The sequence below is a fragment of the Pollachius pollachius genome (genome assembly GCF_949987615.1).
Source record: "Pollachius pollachius genome assembly, chromosome: 9".
Lineage (NCBI taxonomy): Eukaryota > Metazoa > Chordata > Actinopteri > Gadiformes > Gadidae > Pollachius > Pollachius pollachius.
In genome coordinates, this window is record NC_136942.1 from 3251298 (window position 1) to 3274231 (window position 22934).

A 22934-nucleotide genomic window follows, 5' to 3' on the forward strand; every position below is an offset into this window, starting at 1 on the left:
TCATATTTAACAGTGAATTTGATTAATATTAAATTAGCATGAATAAGTTATATTTGAAGATTGTTGATTGCAGCTGTGTTCAACTCACTACAAGGTCTATTACTGCTTCGACTACTACTACTACTACCACTACCACCACTACTATTTATACTAAGTCATACTGCTTTACTACCTAGGCCTACTACTAATACAATACATACTACTATCATTTTAAAAAAGGTGATTTATTTTGTTCACAACATAATTCCCTGTTGGCATACTTCTTTTGAGTAGGACCTACTCAAAATAAAACCTGGAACATTCGATACGTTCTTCCTCAGAGCGAGGATCAACGGAGGAAACCCTAGCCCTGTCCCGTCTGGCCGGGGGAATGCTGCGCATGCTCCCGCCGGTGCGTAACCGCTATTCTTACCTTCGGGCGCGCGCTGAGGAACGGTCCGCTCCTGCAGTCTGCGCCGTCGTCAGAGCCTTGACATTCGCTGCTGAGTCACAACACCGGGCTGCCATGACAACCTCCTCACCAAGAACCTGGCCACTCACACGCACGGTGATTTCGTGTTTACATGGCGTTTTGACCTACTGAATTGTAATTGCAATTTAGCAGGCCATTTATCTCTCCTGTTTTTGTTTTTTTTAATATATAATATATGAGCATGTTTTAGGGTTTGCTCGACAGGTTATGCATAACAGGTCTCGATTATTAGGGTTTGAACTCAGAACCTTAAGGCTGTGATAGTCAAACCCCCTATAACAGAATAAATATTGTCTTCATGTGACTGAAATAGTTAATAAGCATATTATTCTATACAGGTCAGACCTTATATCTACAAAGTATTTGGTTGTTGAATAAGACTTTTGAACATATGTTTCGTATTAAATTAGTCATCTAGGAGACACTTTGATCCCAAGTGACTGGGAAGTGAAGTCATTAAGGCATTAAGATAGCGATTAGGCATCTTGCTCAAGGATTTCTATAGTTAGGCAGACTCAACTGGAACCTTCCACACTGCACTCTCTACCCTACTTTATTATAATTAATTCAAAGACACATCTTGTTAATTGGCAGGACGTTTAAATTGTGTAAATTCAAGTATATATATATATATATATATACATATATATATATATATATATATATATATATATATATATATATATATATATATATATATATATATATATATATATATATATATATATATATATATATATATATATATATATATAGTACGTCCTGGCACTTAATGTAAGCACTTATTTTATGTTGTGAGTCCTGGCATTTAAAAATAGTAGCCTACTTGTCATTGTGAATCATCTTATCCTATCTTTGTTGTATACGGGGTTAACCTATTGTAAGTGCTTGGCACTTGCTTCTATGAACATATTGTGGCGACTCCTCCGGGGTCGCGCAGGGGATCCTGGGAATTGGGGTTGTCAGTTGACAAAAGGGGCTTTTGTCAACTTGTTTTGTTGTTCGGTTAAGTGCGGTTAACGGGTTTGGGGTCTTTATTGGTTGTGTGTTATTTGTGTGTTGTTCCATTGTTGTGTGATGTGTAGTGTGATTGGGACCATTAGTGAGAGTGTTGTGTGTGTTGGTCAGGTGTCCCGTGTTTCTGTTACTCTCGGGGTCGTTCATAAAGGCAGTCCGTAGTCGTGCGGTGTATGGGGCACGGAACTGCATAATTGGATCTACTTGGGCTCCTGTCTCCTCCCTCCCGTGCTGCTCGCCACAATATTTTCTGTACGGACAGAGATATATTGTGGTTTTTCTTAAGACGCTTTTGATAAAAGCGTCTGTTAAATGCCGTAAATGTATGTCTCTCGGCTTAGACGTGTGCCATAGGAAGGCTCCATTCATATGCGCCATTGTTGTTGTTGTGCAGAATGTCACTGCTCAATGTTAACATCTGGATGCCACATACTGAAGACCTAGCTGACATATCCCCAGTAGGCATGAGACTAAAACACAGCTGTGACCTTCTTTTGCATCTTGTCAACAACACAGAAAACGCGATCCCTTTTCTCCCAGAGGTGGCAGAAAAGCATGACGTCATACAATAATGACCTCATGTTTCGAGATGTTCTTCCCTTCTCACCTTCTCCATGCCTTCTCACGCTGCTATGGCCAAATGTACCATTATCTGGTCACGTTGACCAATAGGGCCTCACTGCATATAGTTGTGAGTTCAATTCCCCCAAAAACGTGTATAGTTGCGACGCAGGCTGATTCTACCACGACACTCATGTCATCGGCTTGTCTTTGCTCAACTGCTTGATCGCCAATCCCGTAAACGGTGGCATGACACATCTACAACAAGAAGTCATGCCGCCCCCCCCTCACCCTGTCACCGAAATAAGCGCGCCTAAAAATAACACGCGCTGTCACAACTGTTGCGCTGAAAGTTTCTGACCAATCGACGCCCCCCATCTTAAAGTTGGACCAATGCAGAGCCTGATCGGTACGCTAATGGATATGAGAATAGTCTATGATCGTAGTAATGGTATTGTAATATGATAAGTGTGACGGAGTTGGGGGGCCTTTATAAAAACCCGTGCATTGCCCCTTCTTGCCATTCAAGTTTTAAACGAGTTCACACTCTGCGCTGTTGACCATTGGAAACAGTTGAAGATCATTCACTTGACCAGAAGCTATTTTCTATATTCTTTTTTCAAAAAGCGACAGTCTTTCTCGGGCATGTATTAGGAACCCGCGACTACATTTGTCAAGAGACTGGCAATTAAAAAAAAACGGAACAACAGCTGCCCTGCAGATTGTAAACCGGATAATTTAATCCATCACCGACTTGACAGAAGAAGTTTCTTCGCAAATCCACGCGAAAAGTTTCTCGCCTGCTTTTTAAACTCCGCCAAGTTTTGAACTTTTCCCTGGGAGCGCGTTTATCTCGTCTACCTGTCAAAGTTTTCCTGCCGCGCGGCGGGGCGCATCATTTCACACATAGGTCCCATTCATTCCGGTATAAAAGTGGACACGGAAAACGCCATCATGATGAGCAATAACTACGACGACCAACTGCCTCCACAGTATAGCCAGGAGTTTGGGGACGAAGAGGACGACGAGATGCCGGCCACAGAGAAGGACCTCGCGGAAGACGCGCCGTGGAAGAAGATCCAGCAGAACACTTTCACCAGGTGGTGCAACGAGCACCTAAAGTGCGTCAGCAAGAACATCAACGACCTCCAGCGGGATTTTGGCGATGGCTTGAAACTAATTTCCCTCCTAGAGGTCCTGAGTCAGAAGAAAATGTACAGAAAGCATCACATCAGACCTAACTTTCGACAGATGAAACTGGAAAATGTTTCAGTGGCACTTGAGTTCCTGGACAGGGAACATATCAAATTGGTATCAATCGGTAAGTAGTGCAACTAAGCTGTGTGTGGTAACAAAGCACGTGTGAGACTATGAGACAATGAACTGGGATTGGCTTTAAAGTTCATTGAAATAATCATACTCATATTCACATTATTATAATTATAGTAAAATATAACAATAACAATAGGAATAATTGACCAAGGCCTGTTAATAATACTACTAATAATAATAATAATAATACAAATAATAATCAATAATAACTATATTTATTATATTATTCTGGTTTAACTATCATAAAAGTCTTATACAACCCTAATACCAAGGTTATTGCTAAACAATTACAGTGCCTAACCTTGTACACTGCATAATCACAACCCTCTCCGTCATCATTCTGATCGTCATTATATTTCCCATCGGCTTGGTAAAGTGCATTGCACTGGGGTCAACAGCTCATTGAAAGGTCCTAGTGCAGAGGTGAGAGGCTGACCCTTGTCAGAGCAGGGGCCTGCTCCAGCGTCCACACAAAGCACACATTAGTTTACCCTGTCTGTGCTGCCGTGACAAAGTGGGCTGGAAATTCAGTGGGACTGTGCTAATGAGAAGAGACACAATCTTGCACGCGTGTTTACAAAAAAGAAGGCACACAGGCGCGCACACACACACACACACACACACACACACACAAACACACACGTATAGCACGTGCACACATAGATTACACAGAGATAGTACACGCCCACACACAAAGTGCATGCACAAAAACCTGCATACTAACACGCACACCCACACACACGTAGACACACATAGATGCCCATTTCCACACCTCTTTATCAAGTGACTGAAGGTCACTGGTGTCAGGCCAGCAGCCAAGGAGCGCGCACGTCCCTGTCTGGGACAGTGCACGCTCCCAGACTGCCAGCAGCACTTCAACCTCTCCAACGATGGAGACGGATCAGCCCTGCTCCTTGAGGGGGGGGGTACCGGTTAGCATGTCAACCCTCCGCACACACACAATGCATGCTGACTGGACCTCCGCACTGCATTCAGCGCATTCTGCGCTCGACCTCCACTGTGTGTGTTCAGCAGTTATACAACTGTTACCCATAGGAGCATGGCCGATCCTTACATAATGTAGGCTCCAGATGCAGTGGATACAGTGAGTTGAGTCTTAAGCTCTGAATGTGTTCAGCATTCACCTCTCGTTGTTTGTCCCGTGGTGGGTGTTATTGTTTAAGGATAGCTGTTTGTTTCTAACAGAACTGTGACCCTAGATTCAGATTTAGATTTAGGATCTGAGAGAGAGCCTTGGTTTTCTCCCAGGCGTTTTCCCTGCTTCATTCCTATTGATAATGAATGTAAAGTTTTGTAGTGTGAGCTGCTTCAGGTGGGCTGGTTGTTGCTGTGTTTCTAAGATACTCTAAGTGTCACACAGCAGGTAAAGCCAACACATGTGGCTTCCTGATGCAGGTTTTTCCTTCTTCTTTTAACTGAGCGAAGAAACAGCACACAAAATGCAAGCGATCCTAACAGCATTATGATGTAACGAATGGGTCAATATTGTAGATGGAAGAATTATGACTGCTAATGGAAAACCTGGGCCTTATATTTCATGTGCTCGGAAGGTTATTAAAATTTTCGACAGAGTAAGTTTCTATTTCGGTGACTGATGACCCTCCCACCCTTGGGTGAAATTCCCGGTATAGCCGAGGCTTTGAGTGCAGAGGGGAGGTGGTGGTGGTGGTGGTGGTGGTGGTGGTGGTGGTGGTGGTGGTGGTGGGTGGGTGGGGTGGTGGGTGGGTGGGGTGGGTGGGGTGGTGGGGAGGGGGAGATTGTGACTGTGGGGCAGAGAGTGAGGGGGGGGTCGTAAAGGTCACTGTGTGGATCAGGGTGTGTGTGTGTGTGTGTGTGTGTGTTTGTGTTTACAGTTTTTTTTGTAGTGTGTGTGCTCGGACTTAAGCCGGCGGTGCAGGCATCTGTGGAAAAGGTAGTAGGGGTTTGAGTGTGTTTACATTTAGTTGGAGAGGCAGCACCTGCGGCGTGAGTGAGAGACACTCCTCTGCTGTCGGAGGCTCACTGAAGTAGGAACCACACCCGGGCCGTCCGAGATCATTTCGCCACAGCAGCAGCTGGGACACAGAGTTACATTTCTGTCATTGTTGAGTTCAGATTCTGACTCAAAAATAATATGTTGTACTTATGTACGGGAGGTGTTACTCATTAACTGATCCTATCCGTAGACTGATAGTTTGGCAAGTACAATACAATCATATACAAACAATAATAATTGTATATGCTTGATAAGCATCTTGGTTTTTTATTTTAGGATACATACAGATACTCTATATTAGAAATGGGGTGATATCCAATACCAGTACATCCTTTCGTTACAACCAATCAACCAAACTAAAATTAGCCCCACAACAATTTTTTTGGTTACCAGGGACTATTTATGATAGATTTGCTTGACCCAACAGCTGCCCCCTGAGAGGCGGACTGGTGAATCCACCCCACTGTCAGACTGGGGACACCTGCCCGGCCCTGTCACACACTTACACAGCGTACTGCACCAGCCTGCTGCTGACACAAAGAAACACATATCTCCCTCTATCTCTCTCTCTCTCTCCCTCTATCTCTCTCTCACTCTCTCTCTCTGTCTCTCTCTCTCTCTCTCTCTGTCTCTCTCTGTGTCTCTCTCTCTCTCTCTCTCTGTCTCTCTCTCTATGCCTATCTCTCTGTCAATCTCTGTTTCTATCTCTCTGTGTCTCTCTCTCTCTCAATCTGTCTCTCTCTCTCCATCACTCTTTCACACAATCTCTCCTTCATTCTCTCTGTACTGCACACAGGCTCACCCGTGGATCACACACTCGTAAGATGATATGAAGTGTTTTAATCACAGTGAATTAATCATAGGCTGGGTGCATACATCATGCAAAGCTACAGCTCTCCACGCAGCCATCTGAGAACACGCAGTGTCCAAAAAAAAACACACAAATCAATGTCGGGCTTGGGGGCCCCTGCCTGTCGTCGGACGGGCGGCAGGTAATTGTAATTCACGTGTTGTTTCATGGCGAGGTGTGCTCCATTTCCACACATCTCCAGCTGTCACCCTCTCCTCGGCTATCCACTGTGCCTGGATGACAGGGTGTCATGGCCGCTCAGCCAGGGGCCTGTCTCAGGGAGGGAGTGAGAGAGAGAGGGAGGGAGAGAGAGAGAGAGACAGAGACAGAGACAGAGACAGAGACAGAGACAGAGAGAGACAGGTAGAGGGGAGTGATGGTGGTGTGGTTGTCATCTCAGCAGTCAATCAGTCACGATTGTTTTATTTACTTTAACACAGTAGTATGCCTGAGTTTGAGCGATGCAGAAACAAATCAGATAAGGCCGAGAGAGAGGACAAAATAATTGAACGCTCTGCGCTGTAATCGCACCCGTACTCCATATCGGCATATTTTGGTTTATTCCACGTTTTCGGACTCCAATTAGTGTAAAGTAGACATAGATCCTGAGAACTCTCCTGTAAGGGCATATCGACCAACACATCAATCAATGTCTGGCCCGCGGCGGCGGCTCCTTTTGGTTTCCACTGACTCCTCTCCTCCTCGCTCCCTGCCCCGCTGTAGACAGCAAAGCCATCGTGGACGGGAACCTGAAGCTGATCCTCGGCATGATCTGGACGCTCATCCTGCACTACTCCATCTCCATGCCCATGTGGGAGGACGAGGAGGACGAGGACGCCAAGAAGCTGACCCCCAAGCAGCGTCTGCTGGGCTGGATCCAGAACAAGGTGCCCCAGATGCCCATCAACAACTTCCACCGCGACTGGAACGACGGCAAGGCCCTGGGCGCCCTGGTGGACAACTGCGCTCCCGGTGAGTACACCTGGTGAACTTAGCATCAAAGTTAGTGTTAGCATTAGCGTTAGCATTAGTGTTAGCGTTAGCATTAACTTTAGCATTAGCATTAGCGTTAGCATTAACTTTAGCATTAGCATTAGCGTTAGCATTAACTTTAGCCAGCGAGTGAGTGAGTCACTAACCGCAAATGCTGACTCGTGGAATTTGCGCTCTTCAGACGACAATTGCCTTGGTTGCTATGGTAGCTTGTTATCACAACATGGGGGGGGGGGGGGGGGTCTTCTCCCCCTCTCATAACTTTAATGACTGATGTATGTCTTTTGGCTGGCACGTACACACATACACACAGGAACGCGCACACACACACACACACACACACACACACACACACACGCACAGACACACATATCAGGCTTCGGGTTTCAGCCAGTGTAATCCCTCACCCCCCCAACCCCCTGAGACCCTAGACAGCAGCAGGTAGTATCAGGCGGCATCTGCTGACATAAGCCCCGGGACATCCCACAATGTCAGCTGTTCCACAATGACTGATGCTCTCACTGGTCTCTCTCTCTGGGCACAGGGGGCCCCGGGGTCCGCCCTTAATGTTTATAGTCTCGCCACGCCGCAACACCCCCAAATTTGGACACCATTCCTTCCCTTCTGCTGTATCGGTGGTGCTGGTGATGGAGGGGAGGGGAAGTGGGCTTGGGGAGGGAGGGGGGGAGGGAGTTCCGCCTCTGAAAAATATATCGCCCTTCAGATAGATGAAGGCGTCAAGTTTTGACATCTGGGTCTTAAGAGGATGCCAGTGTGAGCGGCGTTCCTCTCTCATCCCAAAGTGCGGAGAAGCCTCCGCTAGCGCTTAGCTGCTTCGCGGAGATGAAGGCGGAGGAGCCGGGAGACGGCGGTTAAGGACAGGGCTGTGGGAAACGTAAACTATTTGTTTTCAGGAGCCAGCGGTGCGCTCAACAGAAGCCAGGCTCAGCTACACTCACCATAAAAGGCCACGTTTAGTCTTAAGGTCACCCCCTCAGCTGCTGCAGCACTACAGGAACAACGACGGAAAGCCTGTGTCCTCTTTGTTGTCGGGAAACCAGAATCGTTCAGACATTAAGTCGAGACATCCGAATCAGGGAGGACCTGATAATAAACATAACATTAAATGCCCGGAGAACATGCTTTTTGCAGTGTAAGTGAGGCATAGAGACCAGATCCTTCCCAGCAAACAGCCAATACCATTGATTTGGTCGGTGATTGATCGCATGGCCGGGCCAGACCTACCCTGACCACTGCTTCTGGCATATTTACCAAGATAAATGTGATATAGTCCGCACCGTTTACAAAATCCCTGACAGCTCTCTTTTTCTTCTCTTTAACAATGCTATCAATCACCCATTAATCACACAACAGTGTCCTATCATGTTCTTGGCTCTCTTGAGTAAACAACTCAGGCCGAATCACTAATGCTAATCCAATTTAGGCATTATCCCCAGAGCGTTCTAGCTAACACTTTAGCCGCGGTGGATGTTGTTGTCTCCGGGTCTGTGCACTGTTATTCATTTCAAACGAACAAACAAACAGAACGGAGAGAGATATAACGTGTTGCGAATCCACCGGGTGGGAACGGGGGGATACAGGTAATGAAATGTGTGGCTGTCGAGGCGTTGCTGGCAGCAGTGAGTGACCGTATTGGCCCGATAGCAGATAATGCTCTTCCGCGGCGGCTTCCATTAGGGTGTATTCAATTGCTTCCTGTAGGTTCCTGAAAGCATTTTGTATTGGATGTGTGTATTGAACGAGAGCTGTGTTCTTCCTTGTCCCCGGCAGGCCTGTGTCCTGGCTGGGCTGACTGGGACCCTAACCAGCCCGTGGAGAATGCCAGGGAGGCCATGCAGCAGGCTGATGACTGGCTGGGTGTGCCGCAGGTAGGATGCACCGTCATGGGACCGACGCAACCTGCTCTGACCAAAGACCTCGTCTGTTGTTGACCTTTGAATGTACGCCAGTGGCTGATGGCTGCATTGGGAGCACGGACCCTGAAATAATTATGTTCAAGTATGATCTTACAAGTCCGAACCGTCCAAAGGTGTAGCAGCAAAATGAAAGTTTTATAACCATGATTGAAATACAAGAGAAACAAGACATGCATTAACATATGCAGGATTGGTAAGCATCCAATGCTTTCCTAAAAAAAAATCCAACTTCGGAATCACAAAATATTCATCATCTTTCTCATAAATATTTCAATAGGCGCTCCACGCTTAAGGTTATCAAATGGAGTGAGCTGCAGTGCCGCGGTATCTAATTTATCTTTCTTGGTCCAAGACAACGAGGGGCAGTATAGCTATCCTTTGTGAGGTATGACATTGGTGAGATTAGTCTGGAACATATTTTTATGGCTCAGTGGACCAGGGGGCCTGGATTGTGGCCGGGGGCTGTAAAGGAGATGTGAGGGTGAGGGTTTCGGCTGGGGCTAAATCCCCTTGGCAGGCTTATTGAGGGCACCCGCACTCCACCCTGCTGGCCTGGTGATAAATATAACCAGGAGAGAGGAGGCTTTACACAACTGTGTGACAGACAGGAGGGAGGAGGGAGAAAACAGGAGCAAGGGGAAAGATAGAAAGGAGTCAGGCATGGAGGAATCAAATGAATGAAGTCCTCCCTCTCCATCTAATCCCATTGCTCTGGGTTCTGGGCGTGAAGGGAAAGTGTAAAGTAGAAGTAAAAAGTGAAACTTCATTCCACGTGTTACCGAATATAAGCTTGGAGGTTGGGTGTTGCAGTCTTTGTGGTATGGGTTTATCTTGAGGGCAGCCCTACGCCTTTCTTTAAAAAAGGCTTCTTTTTTCTCTTTCACCAGTGGAGATCTTCAGTATTGTTTATCTGAATGTATAAATATTTTAATATCGAAATTCATATTCCTGTCTTTTGTTTTTAACTGGGAAGCTCGCTTCCCTTAAGCATTTAACATTTATATTGTGTGTGCATTATATTTACATGAATTGGCACACCCGGCCAATGCAAACTAGTGTATTAAAGATGGTTTCGATAAAGCACCTGCAAGAAGTTGAAATATATATGTGCCGCACGGTAAACAAAAGCACTCATTTTGCCACAGCCTGAGTAGACAGGGTATACAGTATAACAACCCATTCCTTGTCTCTCCGTGTGAAGGTGATCGCTCCGGAGGAGATCGTGGACCCGAATGTGGATGAACTCTCAGTCATGACCTACCTCTCCCAGTTCCCCAAGGCTAAGCTGAAGCCTGGCGCTCCCCTGAAGAACAAGCAGCTGTTCCCGGACAAGGCCAAGGCCTTCGGACCCGGTGGGTGTCTGGGTGCTCGCTAATCATGCTGGAACAGCGGGGGAACCTTGCTTAACTGCCTAGCACATTATTTCTCAATATCTTGCACATTTGCGCAAAAAGCGAGCCAAGGTTTGTTTTTCTCAAACCAGACGGTCTCCCTGCCCCTCTCCTTAACGCGGTTCTGCTGCTTCATATTCTAGGTATTGAGCCCCATGGCAACACGGTGCTGCAGCCAGCTGTGTTCACCGTGGACACACAGGAGGCAGGAAGTGGGGAGGTTCTGGTGTACGTTGAGGATCCCGAGGGCTACAAGGAAGAGGTGATTACATGGCACGGACTCAGACATCATGGCCACTAAAGCAGCTGCTGCCCTAAAACTCCCAGAGCCCCAAATAAATAAACAGGCGGCTATATATAGGTGGCTTGTGGATGTTTTGAATGCTTGAATGTCACCCCTCGTTATCTAGGCGAAGGTGAAGCCCGTCAAGAACAAGAGCGGCACCTACACCGTCACCTACATACCCAAGGTGGAGGGGGTCCACAGGGTGGGTAGCGAGCCCTTCATGGAGGTCATATTCCAATCGACTCCAGTTTACGGCAAATATTAAGTCCCTTTTGTGCGACGTCTTCCCCCTACAGGTGAAAGTTTTGTTTGCGGGTCAGGACATCGACAAGAGCCCGTACACAGTGAATGTGACGAAGGCCATGGGCGATGCCAGCAAGGTCCACGCAAGAGGGCCCGGCCTGGACGCCACCGGCAACGTGGCCAACAAACCGACCTACTTTGACATCTACACAGCTGGTGAGGATCTCTAAAGAAACACCTCAAACACGCAGAGGGAACTGCGACCAGTGCGAGTCGCCCTACATGGCCAGGCCTCTCTTGAAAAATATACATTAGTATGTTATATAAATATATAATATATAAATAAAGGGTTAGTACATACAATCCATATAAAAAACAGACCAAACAGAAAGACAATCTGGTAGAGTCCTTCCGCCGTCGAGTGGGTCAAGAGCCACTGTTGTCCTCGTCCATTGTTGACGTCCGTCCCTGTCCCTCCTCCTCGCCCAGGCGCCGGTAACGGGGACGTGAGCGTGGTCGTCATCGACCCCCAGGGCAAGAAAGACACGGTGGAGCTCATCCTGGAGAACAAGGGCGACAGCGTCTTCCGCTGCACCTACCGGCCCGTGCTGCAGGGCCCGCACATCGTCCACGTGCTCTTCGCCGGCCAGGAGATCCCCAAGAGCCCGTTCACTGTGAACGTCGCAGAAGGTGAGCCACCCCTTGCTGTTCGTGCGGACAGACGGCGTCACCCGTCACCCAGAACAGAGCGCCGCAGTCGGCAGGTTGTGGTGGTGGGGTCGGTCGATCCGCCTCGTCACCCCCCCCTCTGGGGCCGCACTGCTGGTCCATAACCCTCTCTCCTGTGTTGTTGTTTTGTGGTTTTTCTAGCTCCGCCCGTGGCCCCTCCCACCGGAGTGCCCGTGAAAATAATCCCTCAGTCAGTGTGCGCCCCTCCTCCGGGCGCAAAGGGCGGCAAGGGGCCTCTAGCCCCCAAGGCGGGTCGTCCAAGTTAGTACGGTCTGCTACGGCGGGGCCTGCGCCCCCGGGTGCTTAGACGAGCTCCCCCCCCACCCCTAGCTCCTACGCTAGCGCCGTGCAGCTAGCGCCGTGCAGCTAGCGCCGTGCAGCTAGCTCCTACGCTAGCGCCGTGCAGCTAGCGCCGTGCAGATGGCGCCGTGTCTTATGAGTCGCCTGACCCTGATTCTCTGCTTCCTTGGCCTGCTCTGTTGCGTTGTCTAGGCTACAGCATCCCCCGGATTGGTTGGACCTTGGTTAGGCCATGCTTAAGTGATGGGTTATTTGGTGCAATGTTTTGCTCATATTGTTGCCAGTTCTGCGAGAAATGCCGTGAATGTTATATATTTATATGACGCGGCACAAAGTTTTTCGCATCCAAGTCTGCATTATTCAGTGTGTGCAGTAGACATGTCCTTGAGTGCCGCCATACACTATGCACAGCCTTGAACTGAAATGCTGGCTCAATATCTGTCTTCCTCAAGTGGTTACATCTTCCAACCATTGAATGGCTTGAGGTACGCTTACATAAAATGAAAAAAAAAACTTTTCATTTAATTGTACTGTGTCGACCTTTCCCTCAAGCAACTTGCAAAATTGTTAAGCTGCTGCATAAAGTTCTGTGTTTGCTATCGCTATTATATCTTTAGTCTATCCTGCCACTCAATGACTGGACAATTACCCTTGGCTCAATGGCTACCCTTAAACCCTATATAAACTATAAAGACAAAGTCTGTGCAACTAACAACCACCGCTGGCTCTAGGGGCCTGCCATTAGTTAGTATTTCCCGGGTTCACTGATGTTTTCCACTGTTCCTCCGTCCTCCTGCAGCGATGAACCCCAGCATCTGCAGAGCCACCGGCCGGGGCCTTCAGCCCAAAGGGGTCCGGGTGAAGGAGGTGGCGGACTTCCGTGTGTTCACCAAGGGAGCAGGCCCTGGGGAGCTGCAGGTCTCAGTCAAAGGACCGGGTGAGGGATGCAGTCGCACACTCGTCATGTCTGCTCTCTCTCTCTCTCTCTCTCGCTCTCGCTCTCGCTCTCTCGCTCTCCATCCCTCTTTCTCTCTCCATCCCTCTCTCTCTCTCTATCCCTCTCTCTCTCTCCATCCCTCTCTCTCTCTCTCTCTCTCTCCATCCCTCTCTCTCTCTCTCATTCTCTCTCTTTCTATCCCTGCCTCTCGCTCGCTCGCTCTCTCTCTTTCTCTCTCTATCGCTATCCACACTCTCTTTCTTTCTCTCTTGCTATACACTCTCTCTCTATCTCTCTCTCTCTTTCTCTCTCTCATTCTCCCTCAACTCACCATCTTTTCTGCTGGAATCCAGATGTCTCCAGGCTTGCACACAGGCGTCCTTGTGATAAAACAGAATACAGATACACACACACACAGACACACAGACACACACACACACCCAACCCCCAGCACGGCTAGATACTTGAGCATTCTGCAGGCATCTATTTGATGCTGGAATTTCTCCATGTCTATAGGAGACACAGAGGAGAAAGTGAACGTGCGGGAAGTGGGAGATGGAGTGTATGAATGCGATTATGTCCCCCTGAAGCCTGGTAAATACACCGTCACCATCACCTGGGGGGGCCAGCCCATCCCACGCAGGTAAGACTGCCGCATACCAGCACCCACTTCACCATAGCAACCGGTCTTTATCACTTTCCATACTTGCCATTGAGGAGTTCAGAGAAACCAACCAGAGTGGTGTTTGTTTATTTTCTCCACTGCAGTCCGTTCGTGGTGGAGGTGGGCTTGGAGGCCGGCTTCCAGAAGGTCCGGGCTTGGGGGCCGGGCCTAAAGACCGGCATGGTCGGCAAATCGGCTGACTTTGTGGTCGAGGCCATCGGCACGGAGGTGGGAACTCTCGGTGAGTCTCCACGTCCTCCTCTACGACGGTACATCAAAACACGGTGAAGTGGAGAGGAGTTCGGAGAAGCCTGAATGTTTTTCTGTCTCTGTTCAGGCTTCTCCATCGAGGGGCCGTCCCAGGCCAAGATCGAATGCGATGACCGCGGCGACGGCTCCTGCGACGTGCGCTACTGGCCCACGGAGGCCGGCGATTACGCCGTGCACGTCATCTGCGACGACGAGGACATCAAGGACAGCCCTTTCATGGCCCACATCCTACCCGCCGCCAACGACGTCTTCCCTGAGAAAGTAAGCCCCGCCCTCCTCGCCTTGCGACATTGATCGCACACGCAACACAGAGCTCCGACCATCCACACAGAACAGACATACCCAGAACATGACGCGTCGTTGTTGTTTTGTTCCTGCAGGTCAAGGCCTTCGGACCCGGTCTTCGGCCGACCGGCGTTGTCGTGAATAAACCGACCGAGTTCACCATCGATGCGCGCATGGCAGGAAAGGGCCACCTCAGAATCTACGCACAGGTAGCGATACGCACCGAACGCTTTCATCAATTCAATTCAATTATATTACATTTATTTGTATAGCCCTTAACCACCATTACAGTCTCAAAGGGCTTAGCAGGCCAACTATTTATGACACCCCCCTGACCAAAGCTAGCCTGGCTCCACCCGCCTATGTACTTCCGCTCAATTTTCACTTCCCTTCCCGTCTGGGTTTGCGGTATATTCGCGGGTTTTCTCTGGCCAAATTTTGACGGTTCAATCAGAGGGTTAGGTGGCTGAGAACAATGACGTTGAGCTCGTGCTAGTTTGGGTTGTACTCAAACGTTAGCGATTGGTTATGCCAAATCCAGAGTGGCAGTGGGCAGACCCAATAGTTTTAAACTTCAACAGACCCCCGCCTTCAAGTGAGTTAACGTTTGTCAATAGAGAGGCCAGACTCTCTGTGCAAATGAAATGAAGTACGAGAGTCTGGTAGGACCAGGCTAGACCAAAGCCCCCAAAGGGGCAAGAAAAACCTCCCTTAATCAGCAAGGAAGAAATCTCGAGGAGGAACGCAGGTAATTTAATCTGAATACATGACATTTAGGAGCATGTAGGGGCTAGGCATCTCGTTAGGGTGCTGGCAAGGGGGGAGGCGGGGGGTGGGGTTTGGACTCAGACATCCCTTTCTAATTAAAAACATAGGGCTGATGACACGTGTAATGGTGACATGTGCTCTATCGACGGCAGGATGCACAGGGCTGCACTATCGACATCCAGATCAATGAGAAGGGCGATGGGACCTTCCTTTGCGTCTACACGCCGAACAAGCCCATCAAACACACCATTATCATCAGCTGGGGTGATGTCAACGTGCCCAACAGCCCCTTCAGGGTAGGTGGACGTTTACAAATGGTCCCTCACACACACACACACACACACACACACAAACGGAGATGCGCATTCCATGCAAAAACATACAGACAACCACACAGACACACGCAGAGACACACCCACACACTCATTCACACCTATGCACACACCTATACAGAAAAACACACACACACACACACTCCGTGATGAAAGACATGGATGCAATCAAACACATTCAATTGCAACATAGATTTAATTTACATAAACAGGCGAACAATCGCGCACACACACACACACACAATCACACACCCACTCAGACTTTAATATCTCACACTCACACATCCCCCATGCACACCTTAATGTCTGACTCAAAATTAAAACTACTTTCCCACATAATTAATTATAATAATGCATAAAATATGATAATGCACGGCGCTCTCCACCTGATGAAGGAGCTTGTTCTGCTCCGGTGGGATTGCTTGTTGTTCTGACGCCCGGTGTGCACCCATCAGGTTCTAGTGGGAGAGGGCTGTCACCCGGACAAGGTCAAGGTGTACGGGCCGGGCGTGGAGAAGAGCGGCCTGAAGGCCAACGAGCCGACCTACTTCACCGTCGACTGCAGCGACGCCGGCCAAGGTACGCCCCACGGGACGGCAACGTGCCACATCAACCGCGCTTTCTCTCTCCCTGCCGGTTCTGAATGTATTTATGAATGCACGTTTGCTAGGATGCGCCGTGCACTTGCAGAAGGCTTGGGGATTCATGCGCTGAATCATGATTTGCAGTTCGGTCGGGGAAAGCTCCTCTTTGCATTCTTGACGGGGGATCCCCTGTGAGTAACGGTTCTCTTTGTGACCTGTTTAATACTAGGGGATATCAGCATTGGGATCAAGTGTGCCCCGGGAGTGGTCGGTCCTGCTGAGGCAGACATCGACTTTGACATAATCAAGAACGACAATGACACCTTCACTGTCAAGTACACTCCACCCGGGGCCGGCCGCTATACCATAATGGTGCTGTTTGCTGACCAGGTAATAAAAAAACACTCCTCCCGTCAAAAATACACGAGCAGGGCGTTTGTGCTGAGTGAGCCTTTCACTTTGTAATTCTTTTGGCATGTTCTTAACCCCCCGCGCTTCTGTGGATTTCTCCACTTCAGGAAATCCCTGTAAGTCCGTTCAAAGTCAAGGTCGATCCTTCCCATGACGCGGGCAAGGTGCGAGCTGAAGGACCCGGCCTTAACAAGACAGGTGAGGCGCGCTTCTTTCCTTCTTTCATCCCCCCCCCCCCCCCCCCCCCCCCCCCCACCGAAATATCATGACGCACACCGGGGGGGGGTGTGCAGGAGAAAGCACTCACATTTAACATTTAACGATGACCTTTAGCGAGGCTGACAATGTGATTATGCACGGTGGCAGGAGTGGAGGTGGGCGCACCGACACACTTCACCATCTACACCAAGGGAGCGGGAAAGGCCAGGCCAGAGGTGCACTTTGCTGTCTCTGGCGCCGGAGAGGCAGTTCGGGACTTTGAGATCATCGACAACCACGACTACTCCTACACCGTCAAGTACACGGCTCTGCAGCAGGTGGGTGCCCCCTCTGGGAGGGAGGACTTTCGGGCGTGATGCTGATGGCGATCCGGTGCTCAGCTCCTCTTCTTTCTCTTGTGTGTGTGTGTGTGTGTGTGCGTTTCCAGGGCAACATGGCGATTTCTGTGACCCACGGAGGGGACCCTATCCCCAGGAGCCCCTTCCACGTCTCTGTGGCCCCCGCCCTGGACCTCAGCAAGATCAAGGTTGAAGGACTTGACACGAGTGAGTTATTCACGTATCGCTGTAACCCTGGCCTGGTATACTGTGTTTATATATTTTTTTCTTTAATTGAGGTGTAAAACAAAACTTAGAACAAAGTCATCGCTGCGGAATTCAAAACACTAGCCAAGGGAAATCGTGTGGGCTTGTACCTGGCAGGACACGTTGCGTAATCCAAACACTGTATGTTCTACGGACTTCCTGTGCTCGAATGCGAAGTCCACATCGAGTCGTCGTCTATTTTTAAAGCACTCCATCACAACTACAGGCTCTAAAGGGGCTCTCAAAACCCTGCGCTGAACAGGAGGTTTTTCAATGGCTGCACTGTTTGTTTGGCCCCGTAGAAGTAGAGGTCGGGAAGGACCAGGAGTTCACCGTCAACACCCAGGGGGCCGGCGGCCAGGGGTATGTCGGCGTGAAGATGACCTCGCCCTCGGGCCGACCTATCCCGTGCAAGACGGAGTCGGACAAGGCCGGTGGCACGCACAGCGTCAAGTACATCCCCCCCGAGGAGGGTCAGTACAAGGTGGATGTCAGCTACGACGGAAACCCGGTGGCGGGAAGCCCCTTCGGCGTGGAGGGCGTGATGCCTGGGGATCCTTCGAAGGTAGGTGGAGTAGAAACCCAAGAACACGGCCTGTGAAACCATGGCGAGTCTTAAGGCTTTGTTATGTTTCCACGTTGACGCAACCCAATGACCACACAGGCGCTTCGACGCAGTCGTGAACCTGTTCTGGGTCTGCCTCGGGTTTACATTAGCGGACAAATCACAGCCCTTGCTGCTGTGCCTCGACGCAAGGTTTAACATTTTTGGGAGGCGCACGTCAGGCCCTTGAGTTGGACGCAAGGAGGGTCCGCAAGGACGTTATGGGGCCGTGAACCCCCTTGCGTCAATGTTGAATCATAACCAAGTCTTACTGTTCCTGTCCCCACCGAGCGTACTCTACTCCTCATGATTGCCCTGCTATCTCCTGCAAAACCGATCCCATCTAAAAGGCAAACCCTACAATGTTCAAGGAGATTATTTGTCATTGTAATACACAATGAAATACAGTTTGGCACTCTCTAGCAGCAGTTAGTGTTTAAATGTCTAAATGACACAAAACACAAAAAGACCCAATAAGAAAATGACACAAAGACAAAGACCAAATGACAGAAATGGTCAAATAAAACACAAAAAAACCCAATATATCTATATGCCATCTTTCCATCGCAGGTACGCGCCTACGGCCCGGGTCTGCAGGGCGGCATTGTGGGTAAACCGGCCTTCTTCACCATCGACACCATGGGGGCCGGCGCCGGGGGCCTGGGCCTGGCTGTCGAGGGGCCCTGCGAGGCCAAGCTGGAGTGCCGTGACAACGGGGACGGCACATGCTCCGTGACCTACCTGCCCCCCGTGGTGGGCGAGTACGACATCAACATCCTGTTCGCCGAGCAGCACATCCCCGGATCCCCCTTCAAGGCGGCGGTGCGGCCCGCCTTCGACCCCTCCAAGGTGACGGCCTACGGGCCCGGCCTGGAGCGTGCCCGGGCCGGCGAGCAGGCCTCCTTCACCGTGGACTGCTCCCGCGCCGGGGAGGCGGAGCTCACCATCGAGATCGTGTCGGAGACGGGCGCCAAGGCGGAGGTCCGCGTCCAGAAGACGGCGGAGGGGACGTTCTCCGTCAGCTACACCCCGCCCTTCCACGGCGCCCACACAATCACCGTCAAGTACGGCGGCGGCGTCATCCCCCAGTGCCCCAAGGTGATCCAGGTGGAGCCCGCCGTGGACACCAGCGGGGTGAAGGTGTACGGCCCAGGGGTGGAGCCCAGAGGTAAGGCTGGACCCGCGGGCCTCAACCACTGACCCGCTCAGCTGTTAGCTGGAGGGCTAACTGGCTGGAGAGCTAGCCGTGTATGTAATGGGCTCTAGTCCCTACTCAGGCAATAACCACGGTAACGGTAATACAGACGGTTGTGTCAATAACCGCCTTCATGTCAATAACCACGGTAACGTCAATAACCGCCTTCGTGTGAATAACCACGGTAACGTCGAGAACCACGGTTACGTCAACGAGCACTTTCGTGTTAGAAACCATGGTAACGTTAATACCTGCGGTGACTCTGATCACCACGGCGACGTGTACGACCACGTTTACCTTAACCACCCCCCCCCCTTGTCGTCGGCCAGGCGTGCTGCGGGAGGTCACCACCCACTTCATCGTTGACACGCGGGCCCTCAGCAAGGCGGGCGGCGGGCGCATCAAGGTGCACGTCATCAACCCGTCCGGCGGCAGCACGGAGACCTTCGTCACCGACAAGGGGGACGGGACCTACCGCGTGGAGTACACGGCCTTCGAAGACGGTGAGGGGCAAGCGACGCAAGGCGGAGCTGGGGGTAGCCTTTGGCGCCGGGATGAGTCAAGGGCAAACAGGGATTTAACCATATTTAAAAGAGGGAAAGGGGAAGATTGAAATAGCATTTTATTCCACACCGTTTATTATGTTGTTGGCAGATCGGGAGACGGCTTCATGACAGACACCGACAACAGGTGTTTGTCCTGGGGTGCCATTAAGGGTGGGTGGAGGGGTGGGGAGGATAGGGGTATAAATACAGAATGATGCAGTAGAGCAATGAGGGCACAGAGAGAGAGGAACATACAGGGAGAGAGATAAAGAGAGACAGAGAGACAGAGAGAGAGAGAGAGAGACAGAGAGTCAGGTCCCTGTTTTATAAATAGGGCCCCTTCTGGAACAGAACCTCTTAACAAGTCAGGTATGTGAGATGTGAGCGCTTGCACACACACGCACACACACGCGCACACACACACACACACACACACACACACACACACACACACACACACACACACACACACACACACACACACACACACACACACACACACACACACACACACACACACACACACACACACACACGCGCGTGCACGCCAGTGTCTAGCGAGGGCAGGAACGATAGGGCGATATTAATAGGGAGTTATAACACAAAGCAGTGAGATCAGTGAGCACTTTTCTGCCACCACGCTCGCTCTGATATCACACCTCTGAAGCTGGCATTCTGGCACGCCAGCCTAAGGAGAGGCCTGTCAGAAGACGAGCGCCTGCCACAGAATGGCGGACGGAAAACAGATGTAATCCCTCGCACCCGCCAGCCATGTGGCGGGCTGAGGGCGGAATCATCGATAAATAAACAGATGTTTACTCTTCCTCTTAGCAACTCTGTCTACGCCCGTGATTCACCGGAGCTCCTAAAGCACCAGGCACACTGAAGTCAGATCCGCTGACTGAGCAGCTGACAAGCCGGAGATCAAGCTGATTTGTCTGTGTGCGGCTTTGGGGCGCGTGTCTTTGTGTGTGTTCGTGTTTGCGACGTGCCTTTGTGTTTGCGCAGGTATGCATCTGATCGAGGTGCTGTTCGACGACGTGGCCGTTCCCAAGAGCCCCTTCAGGGTGTCGGTGATGGAGGGCTGCGACCCCACCCGGGTGAGGGCCTATGGACCCGGGCTGGAAGGAGGGGTCACCAACAAGGCCAACTGCTTCACAGTGGAGACCAGGTGCTGCCCCGGATCCGGTGTCAAAGCGTGGCATGAATATCATGAACATCATATCATCTAACCCTATGCATGCCAGTCTTTCATGATAGGGATTTGTGTTGTGGCGAAACTTCGACCGATGCTGATACAGATACTTCTTTACGAATGCTAATAATTACATTCTCAGGCAGTGTCATTGACCTAGTTATACATTGCCCATGTATGTTGTTGCATGCACTACTAAGAATTATTTCGCACTATTTAGAATTTATCTATTGTAATTATGACTTATTCTATTTCATTTTACTAAATGTTATCCTTTTCTACTTATTGCACCGTGGGTCAGAGACAAAAGCTATTTTGATTCCTCTATTTGTCTTGGACACATTTCGGAATAGACAATAGAGCTGACTTTGAACTTTGGACTTTGGACGGTGGAGCATCGTCAAACACTGGGGGCGCTGATGATTTCCTGACGTTGACGTTGTGGCGGGTTGCTTTCCCTCGCAGGGGGGCCGGTACCGGCGGTCTGGGCCTGACCGTGGAGGGGGCCTCGGAGTCCAAGATGTCCTGCAAGGACAACAAGGACGGCAGCTGCAGCGTGGAGTACGTCCCCTTCACCGCCGGGGACTACGACGTCAACATCACCTACGGGGGCCACCCCATCCCCGGCAGCCCCTTCCGGGTGCCCGTGCGGGACCCTGTGGACCCCTCCAAGGTCAAGTGCTCGGGCCCCGGCCTGGGCAGTGGGGTGAGGGCCCACGTCCCCCAGAACTTCACGGTGGACTGCACCAAGGCCGGCCAGGCGCCCCTCGACGTCAAGCTCTACGGGCCGACAGGTCAGCGAGACGCGTTTGCTTTGGAGGGGGGCCCTGCTCCACCCTCAACACATGTCCTAGCCATCGCAGGTGTCTGTGCGTTACCTCCTTGGTCATGCTCCGGATTGACATTGTTGGAGGTCTTACTAGGCCAAAAGATCGGGCATATTCGTCGGAGGCATCCATTATGGAGGGAGCAGCGTTAAAGAGGCTGTGGCTAGGATGTGAGAGACGCGTTTGCTGTGGAGGGTGGGTGGGTGGGTGGGTGGTGGGCAGAGTTAATGGGGCTGTAGCCAGGATTCGAGAGCCGGGACCAGAGAGAGCAGAGAGGAGCAGAAGAGATAACGATTCTGAAACTGAGCAAACAAAATTCGGCCCGCTTGCCTGTGATTGACAGGCGAGATTAGATTTCCCTGATCCAATCAGAGTAAAGCTGCCCTGAGAGAAGCCCAGCCGGGGGGTACAATCTCAATTGGCTCACACGGATGAGCCAAGGCCCAGTCAACTCTAAACAGATACTCGAACAGACGATTTCACTGTGCTGACTCACGTATGGCTGTGGCCTTTCTTACGAGTTACACTCCCAATAATAGCTCTTCAGTCTTACCCACGGCAGCTAGAAAGTGCTCTGCTTGGAGAATAAGGGGAGATGTACAGTGTGGCAGTGGGTTTATCTATATGCTCTCTGTACTGTTCAACAGGTACCACTGAGCCAGTGGGTGTCAAGAACAACGGCGACGGGACTCACACGGTCCATTACACCCCATGCCAGGACGGGCCGTACACCGTGGCGGTCAAATACGCCGACCAGGAAGTCCCCCACAGGTGAGATATACAGGTCCCGGAGAACCTCAAGACACATCGATCCCAGTCACAGACCAGCTGCACTTACCCTAAGCATAAACATGAAGGATCTCTTCTCGTACGGCACAGAACCCATTGAAATAAACCATGCTATAAACTAAATCTGGCGCATTAAGTCAAAGTCAAAGAAAACTTTATTGTCAGACCGACAATGCAACAAGTTACATAGAGGACCGAAATTGTGTTTCCCCATACTCCAATGTGCTATTAATATATTTACCACAAGACATATTAAATAACATAATAGCATAATATTGCAAAAAGACAACAACAAAAAAACACAACATATATAGACAGACAGTGAATACATTATACAGAATAGAATATTCTGTATAACGCAACCACCGTGTATAACCACCAACCACCGTTTTATGAGGTCGTTTTTGTGGTTCAAATAAAGGTGCGATATAGTAAAGTGCAAAAGTGCCGAAATAGCAGGATAGTGCTGAAATAGCAGCAGGCTATTTGAGCTGATGTCCTCTTCTTTGTGCCACCAGTCCCTTCAAGGTGAAGTCGCAGCCAGGCCACGATGCCAGCAAGGTGCGGGCCAGCGGCCCCGGGCTGGACACCAAAGGGGTGTCGGCCAGCATCCCCGTG

The 22934-nt window shown here is 50.2% G+C and overlaps 1 protein-coding gene across 1 annotated transcript in view; it reads left to right on the forward strand.

The window, feature by feature from the left end:
• Nucleotides 1-3004: 3004 nt before the first annotated feature.
• Nucleotides 3005-22934, forward strand: part of LOC307080139 (filamin-C-like) — a gene marked incomplete at both ends in the record, with an annotated part of 36313 nt that continues 16383 nt past the window's right edge. Inside the window, 27 exon segments of the mRNA XM_079742770.1 lie at nucleotides 3005-3371; nucleotides 6952-7200; nucleotides 9013-9110; nucleotides 10360-10510; nucleotides 10693-10811; nucleotides 10960-11037; nucleotides 11132-11294; nucleotides 11568-11768; nucleotides 11949-12068; nucleotides 12907-13044; nucleotides 13561-13687; nucleotides 13813-13949; nucleotides 14046-14239; nucleotides 14359-14472; nucleotides 15184-15327; nucleotides 15819-15942; nucleotides 16177-16337; nucleotides 16466-16556; nucleotides 16725-16894; nucleotides 17005-17122; nucleotides 17464-17726; nucleotides 18336-18933; nucleotides 19290-19463; nucleotides 20514-20676; nucleotides 21166-21494; nucleotides 22175-22298; nucleotides 22835-22934. The exon segment at nucleotides 22835-22934 is cut by the window's right edge and continues 57 nt beyond it. Of these exon segments, the coding sequence (XP_079598896.1) occupies nucleotides 3005-3371; nucleotides 6952-7200; nucleotides 9013-9110; nucleotides 10360-10510; nucleotides 10693-10811; nucleotides 10960-11037; nucleotides 11132-11294; nucleotides 11568-11768; nucleotides 11949-12068; nucleotides 12907-13044; nucleotides 13561-13687; nucleotides 13813-13949; nucleotides 14046-14239; nucleotides 14359-14472; nucleotides 15184-15327; nucleotides 15819-15942; nucleotides 16177-16337; nucleotides 16466-16556; nucleotides 16725-16894; nucleotides 17005-17122; nucleotides 17464-17726; nucleotides 18336-18933; nucleotides 19290-19463; nucleotides 20514-20676; nucleotides 21166-21494; nucleotides 22175-22298; nucleotides 22835-22934 (4815 nt within the window).